General features: G+C 43.6%; 1 protein-coding gene and 2 non-coding genes across 4 annotated transcripts; 2 read left to right on the top strand and 1 right to left on the bottom strand.

Moving 5' to 3' along the window:
* Positions 1–975: 975 nt before the first annotated feature.
* Positions 976–6,604, bottom strand: LOC120443268 (deleted in malignant brain tumors 1 protein-like). 2 transcript variants are annotated; one of them, XM_039621541.1, is made up of 7 exons: positions 6,364–6,604; positions 6,244–6,267; positions 5,836–6,150; positions 5,170–5,457; positions 3,784–4,101; positions 2,563–2,664; positions 976–1,085 (listed from the first exon to the last, which is right to left on the bottom strand). In XM_039621541.1, exons 1-7 carry the CDS (start codon positions 6,401–6,403, stop codon positions 1,021–1,023), a joined length of 1,152 nt encoding a protein of 383 aa, XP_039477475.1. In that variant the 5' UTR covers positions 6,404–6,604; the 3' UTR covers positions 976–1,020. The 2 variants fall into 2 exon arrangements, with proteins under 2 accessions (XP_039477475.1, XP_039477476.1); XM_039621542.1 differs by lacking the exon at positions 976–1,085 and having other exon boundaries at positions 2,150–2,732.
* Positions 6,605–12,553: 5,949 nt separating this feature from the next.
* On the top strand, positions 12,554–12,627 carry trnai-uau. Its single transcript has one exon. It is a non-coding gene; the product is annotated as a tRNA-Ile (tRNA).
* A 752-nt stretch (positions 12,628–13,379) lies between these two features.
* trnat-agu lies at positions 13,380–13,453 on the top strand. Its single transcript has one exon. It is a non-coding gene; the product is annotated as a tRNA-Thr (tRNA).
* The last annotated feature ends 872 nt before the right edge of the window (positions 13,454–14,325 follow it).

Here is a 14,325-nt window from a genome sequence, read left to right as displayed (position 1 = left end):
GCAACATCAGACGTGTGCACTGTGGTCACGCCAGCATCTAATCCATCCAAGTTACATGGTTTATTAAAATAATCAAATTACAGCATTTACATTTATGTTAGACTACTTTTAATTAACTGCTTTAGCCCACTTACAATGAAAATGTAAAAAATCCCGTTCATGACCTGTGTAGTATGTTAACACTATTGGAAGTAAAAATAACTTGAACTCCAATTTTGAAAACACAACTTTCTTTTTTCATGAAGCTCTGACTTGTATTATGAGTCTGTGGTCTGGGAGAGAGTCTGTAACTCTGTCTGCAAAATACAGCATATAATGACCAATGCTGGGCAATTAATTATATAGTTACTACTTCAAAAAGTAACTGAGTTTTGCAAACAACAAAGTTTTTTGCAGCTATTTATTTTTTTTAATGCAGCCAAGGCGTTTTTAAACAAACATTTCAAACTATTTACAGAACAATCAGCTGTTCTGCATCAAATCTGATGCCACACAAATTATTTGTGTCACTCCAAAAATAGTTTCTGTCCACTATGAGATAAAGGAGAACAACAGCCTGATACCTGCAGGCCTGACAACAGGAGATGTATCACTGCTGTAACACCTGTAACATTCAGCAGCCGCCTCATTGTTCTGACACACACAACAAAACCATTGACTACACCACACACTAACTACACACTAACTACACACTAACTACACAAGATTTGCGCTAAACGTCTCAAATCTCTCACATCTCAGAACACCGCCGTCACTCCTAAAACTTCCCCCCGTTTCTTAACAACTAGATGCCACGTTGCCATATCATTTTTTGGTTGGTCCATTTTTCCACCAATAGGAAAGGGTGCAGGGGCGGATCTAGAGAAATTTTCTTAGGGTGGCATGAGGGGGCAAAGAAATCAAATGGGGTGGCAAAATCGAAGCCTTTTTTTTCAAACACATATGCAGGTGGTTACATATGGTTAAAATAATTCAAATCCAGTAAATATACATGTTTTTCATATAAATATAGTCTATAACTTAATTATTGTCTGTAGCCCAAATAATTACACACTCATCATCCTCATATCTGTTTGTGGCAGCCACTGAAACACAAGCAGCAGAACTGAATCAGTAAGTATGAACAGAAAACACAGAAAATGGTTTTCGTCATGAAACAAACAAATATTTGATTCCTTGTTGAATTCATAATGAGCAGTATGTGTCAGGTTTCATTATGAAAGACAAATCAAACAGCTACAAATTCATGTGCATTTTACTGATTAACAGTTACCAAGCCAGCATTAACTACACCTGAACCCCAGCCTGTTCACGCCTTCAGCCTCACCACTGTGGGAAGCACAAAGGTCTGTACGAGGATGTCGGGGACAGACTGCTGACCTCCACTATAGCGGGAGTGGGCTGCAGGAACATCAGCAAGCAGCTTGAAGAGAAGATGAGACCTGTGTGTGAGATTATTCTCAAACGGATGGAACAGTGAGGGATAACTCCAGAACTACACTGGAGGATCTCATGAAGGATCTCAAAGCAGCTGGGACATTACACTGTGACGGTTTGAAACCCTGCAGCACACAGAGGTACTCTTGCTGAAGAGCTCACGTCCATGTGAAGTTTGTCAATGAACACATGAATGATTCTGATGAGACCTGGGAGAATTTGATGGGTTAGATGAGACCAATCTGAGCTGTTTGAATGGAAAAGAACGAATTACTGCATCACACTGAGGGAAAGACAGGAAATCTTAGGCAGGGAAAAGCAATATGGAGGACTTTTGACCCAAAACATACGACTGAGGCTATCAAGAAGTGAGTCATGAAGAAACACATTACAGTCATGGCACAGCCTGGTCAGTCTCTGACTTTAATCCAATAGAAAACCTCCAGAGAGCTGAAGTGTTTCTAGAAACCTTAAGGATCCTCTGCACCAGTGTTGGTCAAGTTACTTGAAAAAAGTAATCAGTAACGTGGAAGGTCAGTACTTCCACGCTTTAAACGCTGCACGCTCATACTCTCTCCCGCACTCGATATATTATCCATTGTTGATCTGCACACAGCTGTTGTCACGAACGTCGCACTCGCTTACGTCACTGTCATGAGACACTCACGAAAGAGTCACGGTTTTAGTAACGCAGCGTTCCTACGGGAAAGTAACGGTAATCTAATTACCGTTTTCGCAATAGTAATCCCTTACATTACTCATTCCTTGAAAAAAGTAATCGGATTACAGTAACGCGTTACAAGTAATGCATTACTGCTCATCTCTGCTCTGCACTGAGGAGAAGTTTAAAATCAGCTGAGACAAACCTGGTGACCTGCTACAGGAAACATCTCACAGCTGTGCTTGTCAACAACAGTTAGGATCAAATACTTCTTTCCCACTAAAATGCACATTTATTTGTAACTGGTACAGAATGCCTTCCACTGTTAAAATAAACCTGCTATAAAATGATCAATTATGAAATTATAAACTGATCATTTATTTCTAAAAGGTTAAAATGGTGAATTCAACAGAGTGTCAGAAACTTATTTCCACTGTATACTGTTTGTTCTGATGAGCACAGACTTTGGATCAGGACGTTGGGATCAAACCGCCTGGCTCGTCGTCTTCTCCAGAGGACCAGAGCGACCACCAACAGGACCAGCAGGAGCACCAGGATCCCAGGAGCTGCTGACACCACCAGCAGCCACCAAGGAACCACGAGAGAAAACGATTACAACATGTTTCTGGGAAATCTGCAACATGAAAAGTGATGCTGTATGAGCAGTTCTGTCTGTGTAGGTTGTCATTCATCCAGGTAATGGTGGTCAATCATGTGACTCATCACATGAGCCAAGGTGAGAAAAAAGGTGTGGGTCATTATCAGCAGAGGTTTCAGGTGAAGCCACTGTGAGACCTTGCCTCACCCTATCACGTGACATATTCAGGTCACCTGATGTAAGACATGAGTGGGCGTTAAGGCGTCCGAAAAGGATCTCAACTGGATGGCAGAGAGCTGGTGTCATAAGCCCCGCCCCTGTTCAAGGATCACAGTGGACATAGATGTCTTCTTCCATTCCTCTTTCAAACCATCTTCTCTGTCCAAAATATGAACATTGGTATTCTCAAAGAGTGACCTTTGACCTTTAGATGCAGACGTACAGCTGAGTCTTGTCCTGTCGAGGTGGCTCGTCTATGTTGTGTGTTTATGAAGTGTTTGGTGTCTCCAGTGTAGAGGTCTGAGCGCTCCTCACTGCACAGCTACGTTGTTGAGTTTGTGATGAAGCAGTTTGTGTCTGAGTGTGTGTCTGGGTCTAAACTGGGATGTTGTGCTTGGAGGAGACTCTCCTGAGTTCCTCTGATAAACCTGCCACATAACGGATGATGATGTCCTGTTTCTCTAAGGACTTAGACTTTCCACCTTTTGGTTTTAGAAGTGAAGACGCCTCATGGATGAGAGGTGAAAAGTCTTAAAGAACTCCATTCACTTTCTTTTCAAGCTCTTTAGAACATTTGAAAGTGTATCGTGTCAGGTTGTTGAAAACTTCAAATGTTTACATGTTGAATGGTTTAAAAGTCTTTCCCATCAATTTTCAGATCTAAACAGGGTCCTAGAAGAGGAGCAGTCCTCACAGTGGACAGCAGAGTAACCCTGTATTACAATCATGGAGTCACAAGTATCTATACATACATCCTTGTATTTACATGTAGAGCTGTTGAAACAACATGTATGTTCAATCTATGTGTCATTCAGTTACTGCTGATAAACTACCGCATTGCTGGATTTGAGTCCTGCGCTCTACTTACATGTGATGATGAGACGAATTGGTGCTGACTCAGCAGAAGTGAATGTCCTTGATGGCAGCAGTAACTCATACACACAGCTGTAGCTGCCCTGGTGTTCATACTCAGCTGCAGGGAAACTAAAGCTGGCTGAGTTTCTGACTGCAGGCTCTGTGAGGTTCACACCAGAGAAGAAGAGCCTGAAACAGCCTGAAGTATATCTGGAGTTAATGGAGCAGCTGAAGACAAAGCTGGAGCCCTTGGTGATCTCTGCACCTTCAGGACCCCAGACCAGTCCTCCATTAGGAGACGTCAGAGAGATGCTGGGCTGCTGCAGAGGAACTGGGTACAAAAGAAACAACACAGAAGATTGAACAGCAGTGTTTCCACACATTTATTCATTATTGCCATGGAGCTCACGATGAGCAGCTGGCTACGTTGTGGGACCAAGTCGAGCAGCAGATGGAGGTATGGAACTGACTGGCAGGTGCCGTGGTGCTGGATCATCTGGGCCTCTCTCCCGACAACCACAGGCGACGGTTTTGGGCCAGTACTTACTGGGCATGTAAGTTGCAAGATGCAGCCGCAAGATGGCTACAGCCGGGACCATTGGAGGAGGAGGCCCACATGCTCGCAAAGATCATGCTGGAGCAGTTTGTGGAGGTGCTCCCCGGGCATACTGCGCAGTGTGTTCTGTGCCACTGGCTGGTGAGCCTGGAGGCAGCAGTCACCTTAGCGGAGGACCATCTGGCCGCTGGGACGGAGGAAGTGGAGCGGGGCGGCCGGCCTACCGGTCCCCAGCTGCCTGTCCCAGTGCCATGGAAGAAGCTCCCTGCCTAGAAAGCCACCTCAAGGCAATGGCCACAGTTACAGCCACTGCAGAAATGGAGGCTGCATACTGACTGCTCATCAGTCTGTTACCTTTTGAAGTTCAGGGTCTGCTGGTCAGCAATCACACAGCTTTCACTCTGGGTTCTTGCCTAGATTTCCATGTTTTTTGTGCAGGGACTTGCAACGAGCTGAAATTTGTCAAAGAGCATAATTCAGTTGTTTCATGTTCTGGACCTGAAAACAGGGTTTGATCTTTGGTTTCATTCTATAACACTGGACGTATTTTTCTACGAAGGTTTGAACTTTGAGAGTTTAAACAAGAGAGAAAAGTGTGAAAATGTTCACGCCTGTCTGAGAAAAGTGTATAAAGTGTGTAGTGAGGCGTTTTACAGCCTTAAAACATCTATAATAATTGTAAAAAATAAAGTTGGCTACTTCGCAGATTTCACCTATCGCGGGTTATTTTTAGAACGTAACTCCCGCGATAAACAAGGGACCGCTGTATGTATAATCTCACAGAAGTTAGTATCAGTCTGCAAACATGTGTATAACAGAATAACTATATATAATGTAACTCACCTGAACAGATAACACCAGCATATTTATGGAGTCTGCTGCTTTTTATCTCAGATCTTCTGCACTCAGTTAGAGATGTTTCATTTCCTGAACACGTCACATTATCAAACCAGATTTCTCCTGATCCTTCACCAAAGTGTGTGACATTAACTGGCGTTCCACAGTCCAGCTCATTACAGAGCACCTGAGCGTCAGTGAAGTCCCAGCCATCATCAGAGACTGTTCTCCACGAGTTTCTGTGGTAGATTTCAACTCTTCCAGAACACAGAGTCGACCCAGCTAGCCTGACCCCTGAACACAAAACACAACGAACGTGTGTTATTTCTCACTTTGTAGTAACTATTTAAATTTCTGCATTGGACATATTTACGTTTAAGTTAATAAGTTGAAGTTTACTCATTATACCCTCGCTGTGTGGACAAAGCTAGTTTCAGCTTTATAGCTTAGAGAACTGTGGGCATATTTCTCTGTGGATTACAGCTGCATTCATATTGAACAAGAAACATTTCATAACTGAACTGCTGCTCAGTACGATAACCAAACCTGCTGTTCAGCATGCAGAGACTAACTAAACTACACTGAGTGGATGAAAAAACTACATGTACAGTGCAGCCAAAAACATGCGTTTACAGTATCTGACACACCGTGCGTAATCCAAACATATCTCACCTAAACAGATGACACCAGCATCCTCATGATGTCCACAGTCTTGTTGCCGAAATCCTCCATGATCGCACTTACGTAGCGACGTTTCGGTTCCTGCACAGACCAAATAATGAAGCCAGATCGGCCCAGTTCCTTCACCAAAGTGAGCATCTGTAGTGGCACTCAGTGCTGTTCCACAGTTTAACTGTCTGCAGACCACCGCAGCATCTTTTAAGTCCCAGTCATCATCACAGATTGTTCCCCAGGAGCCACGGTGATAGATTTCAACTCTTCCAGAGCAGCGAGTCGACCCAGACCCAGCTAATCTGATCTGACCATCTAACAGAAGAAAGAAGAGCGTGCACAGTATTTATGGCATGTTATTTACACCAAACTTTATCATTTAGACTCATTTTGTCAAACATGACCGACCTGCAGCAGCTGACACATAAGAGACTGTAGAAAAGAAAAATAAGGCTGATTATTCTCTGGACTGTAAAGTGAAACATGCCGAGATAAGAAAACTACTCAGTGATGTCAAATGCATCTCACCTGTGGCCAACAAGAAGAAGTTTGTCTGCTGTGTCCACATGGCTGAGACACACAAGATGAAATGAGCCGTCAGTGGCAGAAAGCTGCAGATAAGACTGAACGCTGTGGCTTTAAGACACTTTGACAGGGGATTTCTTTAAATCACCCTGCCGTTCTTTTCTTTAGCCAAGACTCCTGAGTTTAGAAAACACACAAACACTGCAGTTCTTTCGCTCGCGAGGGGCAGTCATGAAACACAGGATCTGCGTTTCATCTCTGTCTGCGTTTTTTATTTATACTTCTGTGTGTGTGTGTGTACAAAGATAACAGAGTTATTCTCAGAACTCAGAGCTGAGGTTTCACTTCTCTATATCTAAATGTTCTCTGAAGACAGGAAGCGGTTAGTAGCTGCATAGGTTCATCACACAAGTTACTAGGTGAAAAGTCACATAGACATGTGCTTAATTATAAAAAGAATACATTTCATGTAACTGATCAAAACATAATTTTCTTCTGACACACTTCCTGCTGTCTTACAAAGCAGTGAACAATACAGTGGACATAAAGCCACACACGTGTCATATTTAATGCCGTATATGGAAGAAAACAGGTGTGCCATCTTCAACTGTCAAACTTCAAATTTCGTCCCATTTCTTTACTTTATTTGCTTTTACAGTTTGCTTTGGCTCATACTCCATCTGCTCTGTCCGATCAGTTTTGCAGCATTTGTGTGACTCTGAGCAGAGAGCACAGCCCCGTACACGTCACAGTTCATCCTGCTGCTTCGATTAGCAGTCACATCATAAACCGTGACCCGCTTCCACTGCAGCCGTACAGGCCCGAGCCATAACATTACCTCCACCATGTTTGACATGTGATGTGGTATGCTTCAGAGCACCAGCTGTTTCTCTCCTTCTCTAGAGTCACACAGCCATGAAACTGTTTTTCAGTAAACTGTTCAATTACTGTTGACCCTCTGAAAATGGAGGCCTGTATGAAAGTGTCACTGTCTAAATGAACCTGTCTGTACATGGAAATATTAACAGCAGGTGTGTAAACATCCACTCTAGTCTAAAACACTCACCTTTGCTGAGCTGTAGATGTAAAACCCTGGAACTGAACCCAGAAATAAATGAGATGACCAAAGGTTTCCGATGAGGAGTCATGATGGGAGAGCTCTGAGTTAATGGCATTAAAATACTGAACATGAAGGAACAAGTTTATTAAAAAAGGCCTGCCTTGTGTACCAACTTCAATGGAAAAAACATCAACTGGTTTTCTCATTTATACTGCAGTAAAACCACAAAACTCCCACCAGAAGTCACACTGACAGAAAGAAGCAGAGAAACTGCAGAGGTATCACAAACTCAGACCTCTCAGTTTTTCACACCTACCACCTCTCTGCTGCATGACACAGATGTCTGTACTGTTTGAACTTGTTACTCGGTTTACTGGTTGGATAAAACAAACACCTTTGCACATTTCTGTTCATTTGTGTGCCACAAACTGCAACAGAACTGTAAATGTCACATTTATTGCAAATTAGTGTGCTTGGCTTTCCACTCTAGTGTGTTTTGTTGTGTGGTGCTGTCACTTGGTGTTTGCTCTCTCTGCTGTAGAGTATCACTTCCTGTTCCTGTTCCAACACACAGTGGTGTTTTGTGCAGCTTGTAGTTTTCATTGATTCACTCGCTAATTTATAGCCAAAGTATTCACTCCGTGTCTTTACTGTTTTGCTAGCTTAGCTTAGCTCGCATGGCTACTTCACCTGTCCCTCCTGCACTTTCCTGCTCATTGTGTCAGATGTTTAGTTACTCCTCGGCCTCCTTTAGCAGTAATGATACCTGTAACAAATGTAGCATATTTGCAGCTCTGGAGGCCAGGATTACTGAATTGGGGGGAAACTTTTGATCTCCTACACCAGGGGTCGGCAACCTGCAGCTCCAGAGCCGCATGCGGCTCTTTAGTCCTTATACTGCGGCTCCGCGTGGTTTGGGCAAATAAATTAGAAGTAGGGCTGGGTATCGTCACTGATTTCTAGAATCGATTCAATTCCGATTCGATTTAATTCGATTTGATTTGAATCTGGGAAATTTTGACAGTCAGAAATATTATAATTCAGATCAGTACATTTACATATTTTTGTATCTATAAAAAGGAAGCTGACACACGCAAGACTTTATCAAAGGTGTGAGCGTCACAGCAGATGCCTTTGTGTCAAAGTAGCTGAAGATAAAACACAGAAAAACATGAAGGTGGTTTTCCTGGCCTGGGATTTTATAAAAATATTCTGCAGTACATCAAAACGAAGAAAACCATTAATCAACACATGAACGTTACCTCTGACGTTACAGCGGTTTTATTAGAGACACGGCTGAGCGTTTTGCATTTTGCATAATTTTAAAAAGTTTAAATTTGTTCAGTATTGAACGGCAGAAATTAGGTTTTCTTTTCGGAAGAATGTAAAAGGGAAAAAAAACAGCGGCGGACAGCGCTGTAAACAACAGTAGACCTGTGCGTAACAAGCAAGCGAATAATGCAGAAAACAGATTTTTAGACGGGAAACTGTTCTTGAAGTACAGAGAGAGAGAGAGAGAGAGAGAGAGCTGTGCATGAAGTGTGATTTTTATCGTGGTGGAAGCAAAACAGTAAAAGTCAGAGTTGTTGTTGTTTATGTGAAGCGTAGTTTGGATCTTCTTTTGCTGCTGGTTCGGTCAATATTGTTTGGAGAGAGATCAAACTAACAGCTTTAGAATCAGCGCAAAAAGGGCGTGAACACAAAGCGCGGACCCGCCGAAACATCAGAATCAGCGAGCTGTCGGCTTTCAGCCCCGACCGTGTCCGTGCCGTCAGGTGAGAAAGGCGACATCTCACTGATCCGCGCTGTGTGTTTACGTCTTTGTCAGAATCCGTGTTCCTGCTCTCACTTACTGTCTTAGCTGTTTGGTGGTTGTTGAAATTTTGTGAGGTTTCACCTGAGATTCTGGCATTTCGGGCAAAATAAATTTATATTAAAAAATCGATTCAGGATTTTAATGAATCGATTTTAATCGATAAATCGATTATAAAAACCCACCCCTAATTAGAAGTATTTAGCTGAAGTGTATTTTATTTATGTTAGTTCTTTTTAACTCGTAGTTCTAAATTGGAAGATTATTGTGATATTGAAATATAAAAATAAAATTATATTCTATTATTTTTTCATCACTCAAAACGCCGTGCATTTATCCAAACTTTCGACCCCAGGTAGGCCAATTATGGATCTTCGGATCCACATTGTCAGCAGCTGTTCTCCACCGTGAACTATGTTAAAAACAAACACCGTTCACGCCTGACAGATGACAGCTTACAGTCCTGCGTAAACTGACTTCGTATAGCCCCGATTTGCGGACTCTGTGCGCAGAGGTTCAGGAGCAGAAGTCCCATTGTAAACAAATCACGGCAGACCCGACGATGTTTCCATGAGCATGCTTTTGAGCATCTCTTTATTGAGCACTTTTCACACACGGTTGCTGTACGCATACAGCCGGCTGTAGCTTCGCAGCTCACAGCCCGACATACACCACCAACAACACAACAGCACAGATAGCGCAGACGTAAAGGCAGCGAGGCGTGATTGCGGGTGTCGCTCAGGTGCGTCCGCCTCCCCTGCAGCAGCGCTGCAGACCACGCCCCGCCGCACGCATTAACCAGGTAAAATACATATTTAGGCAGAATTTTGCAAATATCTATTTTTCATCTTTCAGCAGCATAGTGCTTTTTTACCAATTATTTTTTTAAGAGTCAGGTCAAAGCTCCAACAGCCCAAAGGCGATATAAGGGTGGCGGCTGACAACAGTTTTTGTTTGCTACATGGATCATTTTAGTTCAGGTTGGTGTCTTTGCTTTTGTTATATTTCTTTAAGAGTTCAAAATGTGTTGATTACATAAATATAATTTAATTTTCTCTGTAGCACTTCATGGATTTCATAAGCAGCACACCTTAGTTGTTCACACAAAGCATAAAGATAAAAAACAATATATACAGTGTTATCTTCAGGTTGGCAGTGTATGTGATCCATAACTGAAGGGATTTGTTGTGTTTTGTTTGCACTGCTTCCTTTTTATTCATAGTCATTTATTATCATGAAACAGTAGAAGTGAACAAACTGATATCATGCAGTTACACAAGCCCAGAATCAGTTTCTAGTTTGAAGCTGAACTTCCATCTCTACATGTAAACTTTATTTGTGTAAACTCAGTTTGAGTTTTTAATGTTTACAAAATGTAGGAGTGAACAGCTTTGATTTTTTGGTCACATCAAAGCTCAGCCTGGTTTATAGTCTGTCAGTCACATCTTCAGCAGGTTTATGGAGGGTGGCTGTTATCACGGAGCTGTGAAAGGTCAGAGGAAAAGTCTGCACACTGTTTGGCTCCAGGTAAAAAAGTAAGAAGCTCTGATAAATAAAACAAACACTTGTTGCCAGCAGGTCAAATGAACAATGACACAAAATCACCAGCAGATGGCAGCCACGCCTCCACAAAATCCTCCGTGACTGTGGTGAGGAGTGACGTGGCCTCCTGAATCCAGAGGTTATGAGATTAACCCGGTGATAAGTTTTTGAAGGTCCACCTTAGACTAAAACAAAAAAAAGTTTAACTTTGCGAAGTTAAGCTGGAGAAGGTATGACCTTATGACCTCAGTGATTCATGGCGACCAGCTCAGAGTCAAAGATCACAGTAAGCAGGTCCCAGATCAGCTTTGTGGAATAAACTGTTTGTCTGTGATATCTCTGTCTCTGTGATTTCTGCTGTGAGTTTGGAGGTTTTACTGCACGACTCAGAACTTTCAGCTTTAATTCAACACATTTAATTAAATTATAGCATCAACTGTTCAGACATTTTATACACAGTCCCACATTTTCTGCTGAAGGTCAGTCATCTTCTGTTCAGACTAGCTGGGTCGACTCGGTGCTCTGGAAGACTCGGACTCTGTCAGCGTGGCTCCTGGGGAACAATCTGTGATGATGGCTGGGACTTAGATGATACTGAGGTGATCTGCAGACAGTTAGACCGCCCTCCTGATGAGGACGCTGGTGTCATCTGTTCAGCTGGATTACTGATGGTATGTCAGATACTATAAACACGTTTGTGTCTGCGCTGTACTTTCAGTTTGATCCAGGCGGTGTATGTACGGTGAGTGATGTCTGCCAACAGACTGTAGGTGGGGATCTGTTAACCACGCCTCTGCAAACATGAACTCTGGTCTGAAACCTGACTTTGCTCCATGCTGCAGGAGCTCAGACACATGTGTGAGCCAACACAGACACTTGTAGAGATACTGAGCTGGACGCCTGCATCCAAACCAAGCATCAGTTACTGAGGTTTTCATGTGGCTGCTTGTGTTTCAGTGGCTGAAAAGGAGGACGAGGTCCAAACAAGCTTTTCCTCTCGTTGGTGCTGATGGAGGCAGATTTAGAGACTGTAGGTGAAACTAAGTTACAAACATCAGCAGGTGCACAACAGCCTGAGACAGCACTCACACGCTGATCCATCCTGAGAGGAGTCTGAGTACTGATGACTGAACTGAGGTTGAAGCAGGGCCTGGCTGTTCTTTGGTGCAATACTGATTTCTACCACAAGATGGTGCAGTGACTGAATCTAACCTTTGACAGCTGAGGAGCTGTGATGTCACTGGTTAAAGTGTCTGCCTTACAGCAGAGATGAACCTTTGGAGCTTTCCTCATCTGTGACAGGTGTGCTCACGGCTGGAACAGGTTTGCAGACCGTGGCGCTGTGGGTCAGCTGGTTAAAGTGCTGGCTAGTAAACAGGGTGCATATCCCAGCAGTGCCTTGCAGCTGTTGTCCAGACGCAGAGTTTCAGGGTTCAAGTTCCAGCTGTGCATAAAGGCTGAAAGCTGTCCTTAAATGTGGCTCTGCAAACGTGGCTCAGCAGGCAGTTTCTCTCAGGAAGTGCTGTTTGTGTAGAGGCTGGTTTTCTGTGACCTGCACAGTGACACAATCACTGATGATGTCACTGTTAATATGTCCAGAATCACAGTCGTGACATTGGCGTCTTATTGGTCAGAAGGTTTTTCCTCCTAAGGAAAGCCGCTGTTGTAACGAGCACTTTGATGTCATGTTCAAAATATCTGCGCATTGTTTCAACATGTCCAACTTTACAGCAGAGATGAATCCTCACTGATGACCAGCTGTCAGGTCAGCTGACTGCAGCGCTGTGGTTGAGCAGGTGAAAGCACCTGTCTTATAAACAGGAGATCCTGGGTTCAAATCCCAGCAGTGCCTCAGTCAGAGCTGTCAGAGTGTAGGGAGTGTGGTCCCCTTAAAACTGTACTGGTCTCCTTTACTGGTTTGATTGCTAGTTTTACCCCAGTTTAAATCATGGCTGCCTCACAACCTCCCACACTAACACAGAGATCAGAGTGTTGGTGTGTTTAGGTGGACCCCGTCTGACACAAGTCACCATAAAGCATCTGCACATCCAATAAGAGCTACCAAGGAAAAGTGCTTCCTTTATTAGCTCCTTAGCAGAGGAGACATCCTTAATGAAAGGAGAGGAGTGTCCCACGCTTCACTCACAGCAAAACTGTCAAATCATGTCAACTGTAAGCATGTTCTCAACAACAGGCGTCTTATTATTATTATCATTATTATTAGAAACAGCTGCTGCACTATTATCAGCCTCCTATCGAGCGGTGTCCTTGTGTGAAGACCGTAAATATGTCCTCTCTAACTTGACACTGAGCTTTATTAACTGATCAGTTTGCATTGATTATAATGTTTATGGCCAACATCAGCAGCCTTTAAAGTTATCATTATGTTTTTACCAAACACACAGGCTGAGCTGAGACGTTGGATGGACGGAGGTTTAACCGTGACCGTGGCGGCGAGGTGGGAGGTGATCGTGGGCCGTTCACCTTTTCTTCCACACCCGGAGGCAAAGTCGTCTGAAACTGAAGAAGTCAGAAAACAGTTTGACCAGCTTTAAGGCCACACCTTCCTGTGTGCAGGCGGTCATGTGACCTGCACACATGCAAGGCGCTGTGGCTTAGTTGGTTAAAGCGCCTGTCTAGTAAACAGGAGATCCTGGGTTCGAATCCCAGCAGTGCCTTGGTGCTGCACTTTTTCCAAGTTTAAGCTAACGCACAAAAGAAAGCAGCAGTAAGAGCCGGTCACAGTTCTCACTGTTAACAGAGCTGAGCCAGTCAGACACTGTCTGGGAAATGTGCACCTGTTTTACAAACACAGGTGAAAAACCTCTGTGGAGACGCTGTCACGGGTCCTCATAAGTGCGTCTATGCAAACACACACACACACACACACTCAGGAGGTCAGACAGAGGAGCCTTTGTGTCCAGTCGCAGTGAATGAAGCCTCACACAGAACAAACACACTCCCACCACTCTATGAACACAGCGAGCACTGTTTACCCAGCATCCTCTCTGTTCACTCTCGCCTGTGTTTATCTAACCAAAGAAACAAGCCTCAGCACTGAGGCTCTCCTGGTTACTAGACAGGCACTTTAACCTGATTCGTGCAGATGAAAACGCTCAGTTTACTCTGAAACTTCACTAAACCAGCTGAACATTAAGCAGCGGACTATGAGACTGAACTCACAGCTCCATCCTGGACTGCATCGCTCAGCCGTTTCTATCATTTCTCTTACATTTGCAGTTAAAAGGCTCCAACATTTATTTTACCCTGAGAGTCTGTGAGGACGGTCAGTTATTAATCTGAGCTTTAAGCTCTGTTTGTTTTCTTATTAATTCAGGAGAGCAGAAGGAGAGCAGCGAGAGTCAAAGGGAAAAAAAGAGGCGACCAAAATGCCGACACTGAGACCTCGAATGTGCAGAAATGAAACGATGGGAAGACGAAGCTGAGGCTGAGGAGCAGAGAGACAAGGAAAAGATCCAAAGACTCAGTGCTGAGTCACGACAGCCTGGCTCGTGTCGCAGCACATTGATCTCCTGCAGTGTGTGTGTGT

Source organism: Oreochromis aureus, linkage group 13 (genome assembly GCF_013358895.1).
Source record: "Oreochromis aureus strain Israel breed Guangdong linkage group 13, ZZ_aureus, whole genome shotgun sequence".
Lineage (NCBI taxonomy): Eukaryota > Metazoa > Chordata > Actinopteri > Cichliformes > Cichlidae > Oreochromis > Oreochromis aureus.
This window is presented reverse-complemented; position numbering and strand designations above follow the sequence as displayed.